At 46.0% G+C, this 16,696-nt stretch overlaps 1 protein-coding gene across 1 annotated transcript; it reads left to right on the forward strand.

Annotated features, from left to right (window-relative positions):
- Positions 1 to 8,386: 8,386 nt before the first annotated feature.
- On the forward strand, positions 8,387 to 16,619 carry SERINC3 (serine incorporator 3). Its single transcript, XM_063172244.1, has 10 exons — positions 8,387 to 8,482; positions 8,939 to 9,100; positions 9,598 to 9,791; positions 10,525 to 10,604; positions 11,262 to 11,399; positions 12,201 to 12,370; positions 13,097 to 13,187; positions 13,580 to 13,757; positions 14,557 to 14,784; positions 15,456 to 16,619. The coding sequence occupies exons 1-10, from the start codon at positions 8,444 to 8,446 to the stop codon at positions 15,592 to 15,594; spliced, it is 1,419 nt and encodes a 472-aa protein (XP_063028314.1). The 5' UTR covers positions 8,387 to 8,443; the 3' UTR covers positions 15,595 to 16,619.
- The last annotated feature ends 77 nt before the right edge of the window (positions 16,620 to 16,696 follow it).

The following is a 16,696-nucleotide window of genomic DNA, read 5'->3' on the forward strand; positions in this document are numbered from 1 at the left end:
TGCCAGGGCTGAGCTGCTGAACAGGGGACAGGGTACCAAAACAGGGGACAGGGGACAGGCATTTGCAGCGCAGAATTGAACACAAAAGGGCCTCAGCTCTCCATCTCTATGGCAACCAGCAGGAGATCTTGCAGGTCAAACAAGAAGTGTGTGCCCCACTGTAGCACTACCTGCTTTCCTGCAGGAATGAGGGCCCAAACTGAGTGACCAGAAGGGAAAATCCACTTTATCGTGGCTAAAAGGCCCTTTTAGTTATTATTTATCCAAGTCTCCAGGCACTGCAATTTATCATTAATAATATAATTGAATATCATCTGTCTTCAAGGATGAGTTGAGCAAGAATGTAGCCAGCTAGGCACATGGAAACATTCTTTTATGGCTCTTCATTGCAGGTGAACTTCATCCCTACCTCTCCAAGAGCTCCACCAAACACACCACTTCTGTCCTGAAGACAAAAAGTCACCAGCTTTTCAGTATCTAAACAAATTTGGGAAGTAAGTCTGCTAGGTGTTGTGTTACTGGTTAGCAAGAAATTGTATGAAACCGAGAATTAGAATTAATAGAAAAACAGACCTGCTTTTCCCATCTTTATTTGCACAAGAGAGATAAACAGTCTCTTTTATCTACTGGTTTATTAGATATAATTAAGATGCAGAATTACAGAAACTTGATAAATTTGATATTGAAATATTGGATGTTGGAGGGAGAAGTGTGTGATCCCATGTGCAAAATAATTATTATTTTAGAGCAAACCTCTACATGATAGGATTCTTTACCCTAAAAAACAATATGGAGGGGCTTGTGTGCTCTGAATTTCATCCCAATTTGCTGCATGCTGACTTCCTCATGTAAGCAGGTCATTTTTGGCAAGGCTTGTGGAACATTTACCACTGTTTGTTCCACGGTGCTTCAAACTGGGACACCACCACAGTCCAAACAAGTGAGCTGTGCCTGCTGGCCATGGATGCAGCCCAGAGAGAGCCAGGAGCTGGCACTGGCAGTGATGGTATCCGCACAAGCCACATTTGGGAAGCACTTAGGAGTCATTTTAATCATTGAGCACTTTCTGTTGGGTTCGTTTAGTTCCAAGCTGGGTAATTACAGCCTCATTATTTTTCTTTTTACAATGAAGACAAGCCTGCAAGCCAGGCAGAATAATTTCTTCTGCTACCGTTGCCAAGATATGATAGCACATCTACACCATAAGGAATTTGTCATGGTATCAGTTTTATTAATGGTAAATAATGACTCTTCAGTTAAGCAACATCTTCACATCAGCTAGTGCCTAACCATAAAACACTAAGCAAATTTGAAACCCTACAGACAGGTAATTGAGTTGAGATTCCCAGTGCCCAGCATGTTTCTTGCTGACCAGCATGTGTCAAGTTTTCCAGGTTATTTTTTTTCACTGAAATTAATACCCAGCTACAATCAGACTTTAATTTTAAAACCACAAAAGCTCATCTAAAAATAAGACATCAAAGTTCCCGTGGCAGTAAACAGAGGCCAGGACTAAGGGAAGGATGGTAGATCAGGTATCAGGGAGTAATTCATCCTGTCTGTTCACCTTCACTGGCTGGAGGGAGAACTCAGTTCTTGCAGGGATATTTCCCAGCCAGAACTCACTGTTAGTGTGGCATACACTGAAACACACAGGGACATTGCTGTGATGGATCTTGCATCAAATTGTTTGAAGATGCAAAATACCTGTTTGGAAGAAAAAAGCTTTGAAAAGAAAATACCCACTAGAATTGTACTGTGGGCCTGTCCAGGCATTGGGTTCTGCACAAGCCCTGAAAAACAAGGTAGGAAATACAGTTATACCAGCACACCTTTTAATTAATAATTTTAAGTTATCCTGTAGAGTCTGAAGAAATTTCTGCCATTATCTCAAAAAAACCCAACAAATTCAGAACTGAGCTGTTATTTGTACCAGGGGGAAATGACTCTGCCACAGAGACACCTGGGTACGTCAGGCTGTGTGAGCACTGTGACCTGCTTTGGCTTCCTACAGCCACGCTCAGGTTGGCAGGAACACAACACACACAACGTGTGCTGTAAAACAACTGCATGCATCTGCAGCTCAGCTTTCCCCACTGTGCTCTGCAGCAGGAAGCTGGTTGTAAGATCCCCTGATAAACCAACACTCAGCCCTCAGTTCTTGCCCTTCCTTCCCTTCCAGGATTAAGGCTGTGGCTGTTTCTGCCCCCAGTGCACGTGGATGCTGTGAATGCTGAGCCCTGTCAGCCTTGCCCTGCACTGCCTTCTGCAAACCACTTGATTTACACTGTCTTGGGCAACAGCTCTATGGAACCCAGAGATGTGACTAGCATGGTATTGTATTATTAGACTTCCCCAGTGCACTTTTACTTCTAAATCATCTGGGATGGGAAAAACAGTTAGATAAAGAAGAATGTCATGACTCATTCCCCAATGCCACGGAGGTTCAGAGCAACCAGAGAAGAGTTAACAGCACAGCCACCCCCCAGTAGTATTTCAGAGTTTCTAAATACAGAGTTCCTTTCTGAGCTGGATGCCCATTTTGGTTATCTTTAAAGTATTTCTGGAACTCTTGGCCAACTTTAAACAAACAAACAGGGAGAAATATTTGTGAAGATAACACGGCTGAGAGTGTTTGGTTACTGAGTCTCTCTAAGTTTAAGGTTTTAGTTTTTAGATTATTTCTTTAAAGCTTGTGAATAGAAGAAAAAAAGTACTCTGGAGATGTTAAATCACACAACCATCCCAGCTATGGCTTTGGAATAACAATCATTCAACTTAGCAAATATCAAACGTGGGAAGGGATTTATCTGACGCATCTATATGATCATGTGAACTCCTTTCTCAAGGAGAAACAGTCTCTGCTGGAGACACAAGAGGAAGGAACTGTTTTGCCTTCTTTAAAAAAATATAACAACACAAGCAACTGTAACATGCTCAAAGCTTCCTGGCACAAATGCAAAAATGCAACATCTGAAATGTCAGCTGGTACGCTGGGAGGATTTACATGATTTAAAAGATTTATGAGAAAGAGCTATTTCACTGGCTCCAGAGCATCTTGGAAAGCAGCAGTGGGGGGGACAATGGTAAAGAAGGGGGAAAAATCTCCAGCTAAGAGAAATTATCATGGCCAGTATGATTCTGTATTGCTCTTTTTGGTGCAAGAAAAAAAATTGGGTCAGGCACTCATAGGATTTTAAGCTGCATTTACAGATGAATGAACAGAGTCTGCTATGAGTCTGGGATATGCCCATTTTCTCATATTGCATATTGACTCACATAGTCCTGTGGCTCACCTAAAGCCACACAACTCATTGCTGCTGAAGGCAGGATTAAGTCAAGAAATTCCTGACTTTTCCTCCCACTGTTGTTTCACTGGAAGCTGTTCTGCTGATACACAAAGTCTGGCCAGCTGGATTTCAGTGCAGGCTCTCAGGGGAGAGATGGGGTCACAGAGACAGGGGAAATAAATCCTGCCTTAATAAAAAGATAATATATCAAGCAAGGAAAAGGCATGAAACCATTTGAAACTATAAACTCTGCAACATTTATAAGTGTGCTTTGGCAATGCTCAAGTGGAAGGTTTGCTTGCTTTGTGGCCACCCTCTCCTGAAGTGGGTACTTAAGAGCCTGAGCAATGTCCTGCACAGCCTGAGGTGCTCCAGCACCAGAGTGAGCCCAGCTCAGCTCTGCCAGGGGAGCAGGGGTTGGTGCTGGCTCTGCTGAGCAGGGATGGGGAAGGTGCCAGCCCCAGCAATGCCTCAGGCTCCAGGGCTCCTCCTGGGACAGGCACAGCTCACATCAGCACAGGGCTGGGGCTGATCCAACAGTGCCAGCCCCACCTGGGTCAGATCCTGCACCCCTGGGGGCCCTGTGCTGCTTGCAGGGTACCACATTCACCTATCATGAAACTGCTCACTTCCTCCTCCTTTTTACCAGCCATCTGTTGCTAGTGCCTTCCATGGTTCATTCACAGATGTCACTGCAGATCTTTTGTGCAAAATATTCCTTCCAATCTATCTCTGTTTATGTTTTATTGCTACGGGTTTTTTTATATAAGCTTTTATTTAATTTTATTTAAATACTTTTCAATACATTTAAGTTTCATGAATGCTTCCATAAACAATGAGATGAAAGAGCTCAGTAATATCATTCCAGGGTATTAGATTAAGGTGAACATTTTTCTCCATCTGTTTCACCAATAACCTAAACTAATGCAGTTTCCAGACCAGAGCACATGATCTTAAGTGAACTGAAGAGAGTGAAAAGGTCTCTGGTGACATATAAAGACTTAGAGGAGATTGAACAAAGGTGTCCAATAAAATAAATTTCTGGCCAAACAGAACTGGAAAGACACAGAGATTACAATTCCTTCTATCATAACAGCAGTGACTCATCCAGTTCCATAGTCACTTGGGGTGAAAAAGAAAACAGTTACTCAATCTCTCAGGGATTTAGACACAGAAGAATATATTATGCAAGTTTTAGCTGCGTTACTAATGGCCTTGAAGCACACAACTCTACTATGACTCTCACTCAGCTCAGCAGATCACAAATAAGATGACTCACGTATCCATGACATGATAGGAAAATAGAGAGCCTAAGAAGTGCAGAGGCAGGTGCTAATACAGTCACAGAGCACGCAGTCAAGGGAAGAAGAGATTTATAAAATCAGGAGCAAAGGACTGCAGAGAAATCAGCTCATGCATTTGGAGACTCGAGGGCATGGACTGGGTTGGTTTTCTTGGTGTCACACCAGGAGGCTGTGATGTGAAGGCAGGCTGTGTGCAGAGAGGAGCCAGGCCCCTGGGGACACTCACCTGTGTGTCCCCAGGCAATGGCAGCAGAGCTGGCCCTGGTGTCTGCGTGCACAGCACACAGGGAGATCACACACCACTGAAACTCATCCACAAACTTTACAATATTTATACTTGGCAGGACTTCCTCCCCTGCTGTGCATTGTGATTTTGTAGAAGCTGTTAACTCTGATTGTTTAAAGACTAATTAAACCCACTGGTGGTGCCAGCCATAGCAGTGTTTTGCCCATTATCTCATGACTTACCTCCTCATGGATGAGGGCTTTGACAGCTGTTCTCAAAGCACTGGTTAAAAGCTGATCAAATTCTGGACAAACAGCTGGAAAAACAGTTGTTCCAAGAAAACTGCAACTCTTTATGCTCAGGAGCTCAAATCATAGCACAGATATAAATGCAGCTTAAAGCTAAATACTTTACAGAAGCCAAATAATTAGGAGGATTAAATTAGAAAGGTGATGCCAATACATCTAGATTTGGAAGTTTATGCAGGTCAGAGCACAGTAAGATGTTTAGACCTGCCCATGAGTCAAGCCAATGCTATTGTAGAAACACAGACAATGTCTGATTATAATTTTTTAATTTTTACAGACAGTTTGGCACAGCCATTGCAAGTTGCAGTTCCCATTGCCTGACTGAAAGGTTCTGGATGGTCAAAGGATTATTCAATTATAATGTGTCTGTGTGATCTATTACCTGCAAAAACACAGCCCATGCAAAGCAGGAACTCTCACATACTCAGGGGAAGATGAGGAAAAATTCTGCGTTTTTGTTATCACAGAAAGGAGACCCTTGAGAGTAACAAGAATAGCACTAACGCACAAGCTTGAGTGACAATTTTTTATGAGCTCAGTTGCACAAAGGAACTGCAGAGAAGTGCTTTCAAATGACTAAATCTGACACATTTCCTTTAAATATTACCTAATTCCAAGGGGTTTATTCTAGGCATTTCAGCTCACATATGTATGGGATGTAATGTATAGATACAGAAGGGATGCACCATTTCTTTCTGCTGTCAGAGCTGATTAGCAAACCAGAGCAGGGTATTTTTGTACAAACCAGGATAACCTCCTGCCACATCCTGTCTCGTTCCCACAGCTGACAGTCCTTCATCCTTATCTCCTGTTAAACATGTAGGGGTTTAGGTGATGTGATGCAGAATCAGAGGGGGGTTATGCTGGGAAGTAAAATGAGCACTTGGAAATCTCTTGTTACGTGGACAGTGGAAGGAAAAAGCTTTTTATCTGCATCCTTTCTCTGTGCCCAGCATAACCCAGTGGAGGATCACCAGTACTTAACAAAACTATTTGTCTCATAAATTTCCTGAGAAAAAAAACACTTGCAGGTTCAAGATTTAGATGAGTTTCATCGCTGCATTACTAATACACAATATTCCAAAGTATTTGAGTTATTTGCCCAGGATTACTGGGAACACAGAATTTGTGATTGTGCCTTTATTCTGCATATATTCACTGGAACAAACAGTGAGGGAGCAGGGATATGGCAAAAGCCTTCTTAGAGATCCAGCTGGTGCAAGCAGAAGGGTAATAAAAATACATCAGCAATAAAGTAAAGGCTCATCTATTATCTGAAAGAAGCACAGTTGCAATGATTTATGGAGTGACCTTTTTCTGAAAGAAGCCTGTATGTCCTCATGAATAAGACTGATTGCAAGAGATGATACTGTTAACACAGTGTTCATATATTCTGAGTGTTAAAACTGCTGTGGAAAATAAGTGGCAGGTTTACTGGATGCTCTTTGTCATTTCTTGGCAATTTTAGATGGCAGTAAAGCAGTCATTCTCATTATTAGTGCCTTTCTGTGATGGAAGCAGGTTTTTTTGGACAGGGACTGTGTGAAGGGTCTGACAGAGTGTAAAGTGATGTGCAATAGCTGGAGCTGTTATAGCCAGAAAATATCCTGTAACCCCAGCTGGTCAGTTCTGCCCCTGCCCTGTGATATTGTGCAACACTAACGCCAATTAAAACCCATGCACACTGCTTTCCTAAACCTCTGTGCAAACTTTTGTCAAATCCTTGTGCTGTTACATCACCACAGCCAACTCTCATCCATTTCATTTGCTCCCAGACCTTAGTGAGGAGGAGTGAAATCACTCAGCTGTCCCTCCCCAACTCCTCCAGGCTGCAGCCTGTGCAGTGTGCTGGGGATCCAGACCCAGCACTGTGCTCTGGGCAGCTGCAAAACAACATCTCCTTCCACCTGGCTCCTCCACCTTCCTCTTCTGCCACGTTAAAGGAGCCCACCGGCAGCTTTTGCAGCTGTGCACCTTCCAAGTATGAACTGAGCCAGGTGTGAAACTGCTGCACAAGTGTCACCTTGAGAAACCCCACCTGTGAAAAGCTCCTGAGCTTTCCCACTTCCATCCAGAGTTGTGTTTAACCTACAGGCCAATTTCATGGACAGTGCTCAGTAAGTCATAAAGGAAAAGAGGGGCAGCAAAGTGGTATTAGGAAAAAGTTCTTCATCCCAAAGGACAGGCTGGGACAGGCTCCCCAGGGCAGTGATCCCTGCCCCAAGCCTGCCAGAGCTCAAGGACTGTTTGGACAACACTCTCAGGCACATGGTGGGGTTGCTGGGCTGTCCATGCGAGCTGGGCTCCATGATCCTGATAGATCTGTCCCAGCCTGGGACATTCTGTGTGATGTGAGTGCTGGGATTCTCGGGGCTGCGAGCTGGGCTCCATGATCATGATAGATCTGTCCCAGCCTGGGACATTCTGTGTGATGTGAGTTCTGGGGCACAAGCACTTGTGTGTGTTACCACGATCGCTCAAGAGTGGGAATGAGTTACACATTCTGCCAGGCTCAAACAGCTTCGAGAGGCTGGGCAGGTCCCTGGCGCCCTGGCAGGGCAGGTGACAGCAGCGCCACCAGCCCCCGCGGCCATTGCACGCACCACGGAGCACACAGGCTCGACAACAAGTGACAGAATGACAGTGGCTCGCTTCCTCGGCCATCCCGCTGGTGGCGGTGCCGCCGGTGAGTCACGGTGACGCGGTGTCACTCCCCGGGCCGTGCCGCCTGTCACCGCGCCGGGCGCGCCCCGTGGGCTCGGGGTTACCCGGGGCACGACCCGCGCCAAGGCGCCCTGCGGGGTGCTGGTGCCCAGGGGAAGGGAAAGGCGGTGTGCTGTGTCACAGCACCGGGCGGGGCGGTGCCAGCCCGGTGCCAGCCCGGTACAGGCCCGGTACCCGTCACCCCCGCTGCTGCCATGGCAACGGCTGCGCGCCCCGGCACCGCGAGCGCCCCCAGCGGCCGCGGGCCGCTATGGAACTCTACCGGCCGGCTTCACTCATTGGCTGTCAGGCTGTAGGAACCGCCCACTCACTGCCCTTCCGACCAATCAGCGTCCTCCATTCCGCTCGGCGAAGGCGGAAGCAGTGTTGATAAACAATATCGCCCCGCCCCTGCCCTCGCTGACCCTCCCGCTCCTCCCCCTGGCGCGCGGCTGCATCGCGCCTTCTCATTGGCGGGCGGCCGTCCCCGCGCTGGGAAGCAGCCAATGAGAGGCGGCGGCGGCGGCTCGGGGCGGAGCCTGGCTGGGGCCGCCCCCGGCCGCGGGCAGTGGGCGGAAGCAGGAAGCGGCGGAGGGCGGTGGCGGAGGCGCCATGGGGGCCGTGCTCGGGGTCTGCTCGCTGGCCAGCTGGGTGAGTGCGGGCTCCGCTCCCGCCCCGAGCCTCCCCTCACACCCCGAACCTCCCCTCACACCCCGGGGAGCGCGGCCGGCCCGCAGCGGCGCTTCCGCTGGCGGCACGGAGCGGGCCCGGGTGGGACCACGCTGAGCCCCGCGGGCCCCATCCCGGGGCGGCTCCAGCCCCTCGGAGCGGAGCGGTGCCCGCCTGGAGCCGGCCCTGTCCGTGCCACAGCGGGCGGCTGGCGGACGGGCCCGCCCTGGCGAGGCCCCCCGGCAGCCCCGGCCGATACACGCGGTTATCTGCGGGTGTTGGCGAACGCGCTGACAAAAACCCCGATTAGCGGCTTATCTGTGCGGGCCGGGAGCGGATGTCTCTAAATGGGGCTCGGGTTTTCCTCTCGGTGTCGCCTAACGCGCAGGTGTCAGCTTCGAGGGGAATGCCCTTACTATTCCTGTCTGTGCCCTTCAGATTCCCTGTCTGTGCAGCGGGGCCTCGTGTTTGCTGTGCCGATGTTGCCCCAACAGCAAGAATTCGACAGTGACACGGCTCATCTATGCCTTCCTCCTTCTCCTCAGCACTGCGCTTGCCTGCATCATGCTGGCACCAGGCATGGAAGAGCAGCTGAAAAAGGTATGGAGGGGCAAACTCTTTTTCTGACTGTTTTAAATGCCGTTACTTGTGCCAGTGACTATTGATTTTCTTTACTTGGAATGGATTATGTGTGAGAGACAAACACCCGAGTGTCCTTGCTCCTGAGTTGAGAGGCTGGGTGTGCTGAATGGCTTCTGGCTGAAACAGCAAATTCTGTGAATGTTCCTTTTTGAGCACATGCCTGGTCTCTGAAATCTGACCAGACCTGGAGACTGTCAGTTGTTATCAGAGGCCTGCTGCTGTGGTATCTTAATCTTCATGGGTGAAAAGTGTTGACATGGGGAGAGACAGATGATAACGAGGTCTGAGCACAAGGTCTTTTGTTCTCTGATCTCTCAGAAGTTTGTTGACTGAGAACCTTGGCTGTTACAGGACTTAGAAAATGTAATTGCAAATGCAGACATAAATTCACAATGGAATGTGAATTCAGAAAGGAATGTAAATTCACAATGGAACGTGGATTTATCTTTCCCCAGATCCCTGGATTTTGTGACGATGGGCTCCACACCCAGATCCCCCACCTGGAGGGCTTTGTCAGCTGTGATGTGTTTGTGGGCTACAGAGCTGTCTATCGTGTCAGCTTTGCCATGGCCGTGTTCTTCTTCCTCCTGTCCCTGCTCATGATAGAAGTGAAGACCAGTAACGACCCCAGAGCTTCCATACACAATGGGTATGTGTGAGCCAGCTGGCTGCCCTTCCTTGCAGCTGCCTTCCTCCTTCCAGCTCCTCTGCTGAGCACAGTGCAGATTCCTGTGTGCATACACAGACAGCTTCAGCTTTCTTTTGGACCCAGTACAGAGTAGTGCTTTGGTCCCCTTAAAAGCTCCCTATTTGTGTAAGATGGTTGAGGGTGCCACTCTGAGGTGGGGTAACCAAAAGAGGAGTGCTCTGTGTTTTCATGGGGATGTCAGATTGCAGCTAGTTTATGTCTCCAACCTTGTGCTGCCTCTGGCACTCATTGGGTCACTCTCAAGGCCAGTCTGACTCAGCTATCAGAAACTGGTTTCTGATTTCCAGTTCCCTGATTGAACTGAGTTAGTTTTGGGCTGGATGACTGAATCATCATAGAGTCATTTAATTGGAAAGGGATCTTTGGAGTGCATAGAATCCTAAAATTACAGAATGGTAAGACCATCCCCACTTCCCTGCTGTGGGCAGGGGCACTTTCCACTGGCCCAGGTGGCTCAGAGCCCCATCCAGGCCTGGCCTTGAGCATTTCCAGGGATGTGAAGTCCCCAACCTCCCTGGTCAACAGGATCACATGATGCAAAGCCCTGGTTGGAGCAGGACCAAGCTGCTTACAGATCATGTCAGAGCACATGACTGCTGTGTGGGAACTGACTGTGTGTGGAGTAAGACCAATATTTATTGGTTATTCATTTATTTCTATCTTGTTTTTAAAGGTTCTGGTTCTTCAAAATAGCTGCCATCGTGGCTATCATGGTTGGAGCATTTTATATCCCTGAAGGGCCTTTCACAAGAGGTACAGTTGATGTTCATCATGGAATTCTGACTTGTATAAGCTCAAACCTTTTCATAGATTAATTGGCAATAGTGAAAGTTTTTTGTAGAAGACGTAGTTTCTGCCCATTTTTGTTGGAGTACCTTGGTCCATCCAGTATTTTAGTGGCCAGCTGAAGTTATGGCAATAAGAAATCCCTTTTCAACCTAATAGGTTTTGGTTATTAATAATTTTTTACTTCATGAGACAGCCACTACTGAGCTGATCTTCTGACACTAGACTGGGGGCAACTTGGAACACTGACAAATGCTAAATACTTCCCTAGAATCTCTGAGAAATCTGTGTGGGAAACCTCTACTGTCTGGCCGCATCAGAGGAACTTGAAAGGGTTGTTGACCCTCAAAGAAATGTGGCACAATGGCACTTATGTACACAGAGATGCCACATGTTAGATGTTGCCTTGGGCTGAACATTCCCGTGCTCAGCTTGACCAGCAGTGGCTGCATCCCTGAAGAGCTGGGACTCCTTCCATGCTCCTGCTGGATTGAGGCAAAGTTATTAACAACATCTGCATTTCTAATTACAGTTACAGGTTTATTTCATGCTTTTTTTGTTTTTAAACAGAGGTAGCATGCACATGATGAAAGCTAACTTTTTTTTTCTTGCGCTCTTTTCTAGCTTGGTTTTGGATTGGTGTTTCTGGAGCCTTCTGCTTCATTCTTATCCAGTTGGTTCTACTTGTGGATTTTGCTCACTCTTGGAATGAGAGCTGGGTTGAGAAGATGGAAGAGGGGAATTCCAAATGCTGGTATGCAGGTAAGAATCTTAACCTGGAAAGGATTTGTTTGTACTGGCCAGTAGCCTGCAGAATATCATTTACTGGTTTGCAGACATACCTAGAACTAAACTGCACAGTGTCCCTGAGTCACTGCTGTAAACTCCTGAAATAAATAGCAGTAATGTTTCCTTTCTTTTGTTCAATAAAATGTGAGATATTTTAGGCTTGTGAGTAGCACATCTGACAGTCCTATTCAACCACACTTGCCTGGTTGGCAGGGTGTGCTCAGAGCCTGCTTCCCTTCAAGCCTGACTCTGCTGTGTCCCCAGCAGCTCAGTTGTGTCTGTGACAGTGGCTGCAGTGCCACACTGAGTGTGCCTTGGTGCCTGCTCCCCAGCTGCCCACTAATTACAAAGTGCTAATTGTTGTGGTTCTTAGCTCATAGCTAAGGGTGCTGCCACAGCATTTTGTGGCTTCTTACAAAGAACGGAGTGGAAACAAAAATGGGTGACCTCAAGCACAGGAATCCAGGGCAGGTAAATGTCCATGGGAAGTGTTCAAAAAGCACTCTCTCATTATGCCACTGTGGCCTGATACCAGTTACACTAATTAAACTGCTGCTGAGAGGCAGGTCCTGTTCCCCTGATGGCAGCCCTGCTTAGTGAGCCCAGGCAGAAATTTAGCCATACCTTACAAAGATGCAGTCTCTAGTCTGGTTTTGTGACCCAGACTGCCAAGTGAGGAACAAAGAGTGTCTTATTGCAGTGTTAGCTGGATATTAAGCCATTTCAGATGTACTACTAAAACTATATGTGTAATGTAATTTTTTTTCCCTGCAGCTCTGTTGTCCTGTACAAGCCTGTTCTATGCCTTGTCCCTGGTTTTTGTCATTCTCTTCTACGTTTTCTACACGAAGCCTGATGCCTGCACTGAGAACAAGTTCTTCATAAGCTTTAACATGATCCTGTGCATTATTGTCTCCATTGTTTCTATCCTTCCAAAAGTTCAGGTATTATTTTTCTCTTTTCTTCTGACATACCAAGCAGGGAAATGAGAAGGATGTAGTAGCAGTTCAGTCAGAGATAAGAACTTTTAAACTTGGCTATCATAGCTTTTGTAGTTAGGAACTAAAAAAAAATATAAAAATCTTGCTCTGAAAACATTTTACTGCATAGTGACACATTTTCTGAAGAGAGGCTTTTTTTAGCTAACATGGTTTTGGACTTTGTTTCCATGTGGAGGACTGCTGGCATGGTTTTAGTGGTGAAGGCCCTGGCAGGACAGAGGAATCTGTTAGGGAGTAGCAAAGTAGCTGGAGATTTATTTGCTTAATACTGTGCCTTTGAAATTAGGGGTAAACTTCTTTAATATAAGAGGAAAGTTGCATGTCACTTGATTCTGAACTGGTATTGCTCAAATCGCATGCTAGATTCACATCTAAATATTGTTTGAAAAGGTTGAGATTAACTCAGTAACAGCCTGTAACTGAGTCTTGGGCACAAAAAGAAAAGTATTTGGTTTGCTTTTTCTTTCTCTGTTTGAGTTGCTTTTTGCATAAATTATATAACTCCAAGGAATTTCTTCCAGTCTTTCAAACATAGAACAAAGGCCAATGCATTTCTACAGCAATGGTTTTCATGCTAGTAGTGGTTTCATCTGTGGCAGTGGGGTAAAAGCATCCAGCTCTAGGTAAACCTTGCTCTTTTTGACCTTGGCTTCTTCTGCTTTGGAACAGGAGCATCAGCCTCGCTCTGGCCTCCTCCAGTCCTCTGTCATCACACTCTACACCATGTACCTCACCTGGGCAGCCATGTCCAATGAGCCTGGTAAGCAACACTCTGTCTTGAGTCCCATATATTGGTGTGAAAGCAGAAGTTGATGGTTTTTACAGATCACTCTGTGGGAATTGCTGATCTGTTCAGATCAAATCCAGTGAAGCTGAAAACCTGACTTGACTGAAACCATCAAACTGCTTCTTTGCAGAACAAAACTGGAGTGTTGTAAGGGGGAAAAAGAAACAGTGTCAGGGCATTCTGATGTTATTTATTTATTATACCCTTGTCTAGCTCACAGGCAGGAAAAACATTGCAGGCAATTTCTGCCTCTGGAGAATTGAAGAGATCAGCAGTTAAAGGGAATGAAAAATTGCAAGCTTACTTGTCATCTTTTCTTGGCTACATGCTGGCATCTCTCTTATCTGCTTTGAAATCCCTTTCAGAAAGAAACTGTAACCCAAGTCTGCTGAACATCATCACCCAGATAGCTGCACCCACAGCTGTTCCAGCCAATGCCACTGTCCCTCCTGCCACTCCTGCTCCACCCAAGTCCCTGCAGTGGTGGGATGCCCAGAGTGTTGTTGGACTGGTTATCTTTGTCCTTTGCCTCTTGTATTCCAGGTAGGGTCTGCACTACTATCCAGTGATAAAGAATTGGTGTTTGCCTCCTTTGTTTGAATCTGGGTCTAGTGCAAAATGTACCTGCATTTATTCACATCCAGCTGCTGTCTCAGGCCTGAGGCCAAATGTGGCTCATAAACCTGCGTTTTGCTTTGTGCATGAGGGTAAGCCTTGTCAGCTCAATCCAGATAACAAAACAACATGTGTTACAAAATGATTGGAGGGATGGAGCACCTCTCCTATGGGGAAAGGCTGGGAGAACTGGGTTTGTTCAGCCTAGAGCAAGGAAGGCTTTGGGGTGACCTAATTATGGCTTTCCAGTGTCTGAAGGGAGCCTACAAGAACATAGAGACTTTTACATGGATTAAAACTGGGTGTGTAAGTTTAGATTAGATACTAGGAAAAAAATCTTTACTGTGAGGGTGATGAGGCACTGGAATGGTTGTCCAGAGAAGTTGTGGGTACTCCATCCCTGGAAGTGTTCAAGGCCAGGCTGGATGGAGCTGTGAGCAACTTGGGTCTAGGTGTAATGTGCCCTGCCCGCAGTAGGTGGATTGGAACAAGATAATCTTCAGGGTTCTTTCCAAACCACACCTTTCTATGATCTGGGACTAGGAATGCTGTTTAATAAAATTAACAAAAGCTTGGATAAAAAAAGTTGGAGGAATTTCCTTATGCTTCCAAATGGATGATTTGCTAGTCCCAGACATTCACTGTGGTCAATTGCTTGCTTGCTTATCAAACACAGCTGATGATAAAAGGAGTTGTTAACCAGGTCTCTGTTTGGGTTACACTGCAGCATCCGCTCCTCAAGTAACAGCCAGGTGAACAAGCTGACCCTGTCAGGCAGTGACACTGCCATCCTGGAGGACACTGTGGGGACAGGCAGTGGCACAGCTGAGGAGGGCGAGGTGCGCCGTGTCACGGACAATGAGAAGGATGGTGTCCAGTACAGCTACACCTTCTTCCACTTCATGCTCTTCCTCGCCTCTCTGTACATCATGATGACACTCACCAACTGGTACAGGTGAGAGCCACAGGGGAGCTGAGGGTTCTGTGTGGGTGGGAGGCTGGTGAAGGGGCTGTCCCTGTGCCAGCTGCAGCAGAGCTGTGCCTTGTCAATTCAGCATTACTCAGTTGTGAGAAGGCAGCATGGCACAGTCAGCAGCTCTGGTTCCAGGGCACTACTGCAGAGCTGCAAGGGCAGAAGGTGTGGCTGCCATTCTTCAGCTGGAGGAGTAGCAGGAAGGATACACATGGAATTGGTTTCAGGTGGCCTCCTGCAAAATTTGTTAGAAGCCAGCCTGCTGTTAGTGGCTTTTCAACCTGGCGAAGATGTGCAGGGACAGCCATATGTGCTGCTTATCAGAGATGGGATTTCCCACATCTGTTGGAAACACTTGGGCATGCCCTCTGCTGCTGCAGCTCAGAACCACTGCTCCCAGGACATTGTATAAATTAGCAAATATTTCCTTGAACAGCATCATGAGCATGAGCAAGCAGGCTTGGAAACTGGGTTCCAAGAACCACAGCCCGTGATGGAGCCACAGGAAACTGCTGGCTTAGTTGTCTATGCTCTCACAAAGGGTCTTGATTGGAGTGCCCCAAAGGATTGCCCTCAATTCAGATCCATGAGAGGTACCAAGGAACAGGGGGAGATGTTTTCTGTGTCTGCTAATGGATTTCTTTACTTTTTAGCCCTGATGCAGATTTCAAAACCATGACAAGTAAGTGGCCAGCCGTGTGGGTGAAGATGACCTCCAGCTGGGTTTGTCTGCTTCTCTATCTCTGGACCTTAGTGGCTCCTCTTGTCCTTACTAATAGAGACTTCAGTTAAGTTCCTGCACCTTCTGAGCTTACAACAGTGGGGAACTCTTTGCTGACAGCCAAAATGTTCATTTATTGCTTTAGTTACTGTTTCTTATGTTGGTATTAAAATGCAGTTGGATAGACAGTTATGTATTGCATAATGCTTGATGCAGCACCAAAATTATCAGTTATCTATTTTAACCTTTACCAGGGTTATCTTATTACTGCTTTTTTAAAATTCACTACAGCTGTGTTGTCAAAGCACAAAATAAATTATCTATTCTGTCCAAAAGCCACAACCTTCTACTGAATAGAAGTTAACACTTAGTTAAATATGAAGTAATATATTTTAAAGAGCAATTATAATCAGCATAATGCACTACTCTGCTCATGCTTCAATTTCTGGAAGTGTAAGCCATGCTGCTTGATTTTTACATTCCACTGCTAAAGTTTATTTACAGGAAAAGTTTATTTAAATTACTTAACTTTGTGCTGTGGCAAAAAAGCACCCTTACTCCTCACCAAAAGAACAACTCTGAAGTTGAAAAACTGGTTAACACTCAAACTCAATTCTTTTAAGACAAACTTGCCTTTTTAAGAGGCAATTTCTATGGTAACTTCTTTTTTAGAATGTTTGCCAAATAGAGTGGCAAGTGTATGAGTAGCTTAATCAACTTTATGATTATGTTGGAAAATAGAGCTTATTGATTGATTGATTGGTTTCAGTTGTCCAATATGCTTAATAAAAGTAACACACATGGAATTATTATTATTATTATTGGCTCTAAGGCATTTGCACTGTAAACTCATTTGAATAAAGCAAACTAACTACTGAAAGTGTTAAGAAGCAGCAGTTCCTTCTCCAGTGGAAAGTGCCACATGCAGTCTCCAGGTGGATGTGACTGGTTGTTTGTTCTGTGCAGTAAATACTAAGTGACAGATTTTTTTGAAACCAGCAGTATTTTGTGTGAGCCTCTAAGTCTGTGAGTGTCAAATCCTGTTCCTTGAAGTTGTTCAGTTCAAGTAAACTTTTGTTTCCAGCAGAAAGCAAAACCTTTTGCTAATGCAGTGCTGTGGTGATTATGTGTAAATGTGGAACTTGTGTGTTGTTACTGACACTTAGAATAAAC

This window comes from Melospiza melodia, chromosome 19, assembly GCF_035770615.1.
Source record: "Melospiza melodia melodia isolate bMelMel2 chromosome 19, bMelMel2.pri, whole genome shotgun sequence".
Taxonomy (NCBI): Eukaryota; Metazoa; Chordata; class Aves; order Passeriformes; family Passerellidae; genus Melospiza; species Melospiza melodia.

Coding starts and splice junctions, on each gene's coding strand:
- SERINC3 (XM_063172244.1), top strand. CDS start 8,444: ATGGGGGCCGTGCTCGGGGTCTGCTCGCTGGCCAGCTGG. Junction 10,605..11,261: donor TGAAGGGCCTTTCACAAGAG/GTACAGTTGATG, acceptor GCTCTTTTCTAG/CTTGGTTTTGGATTGGTGTT. Junction 13,758..14,556: donor CTTTGCCTCTTGTATTCCAG/GTAGGGTCTGCA, acceptor GTTACACTGCAG/CATCCGCTCCTCAAGTAACA.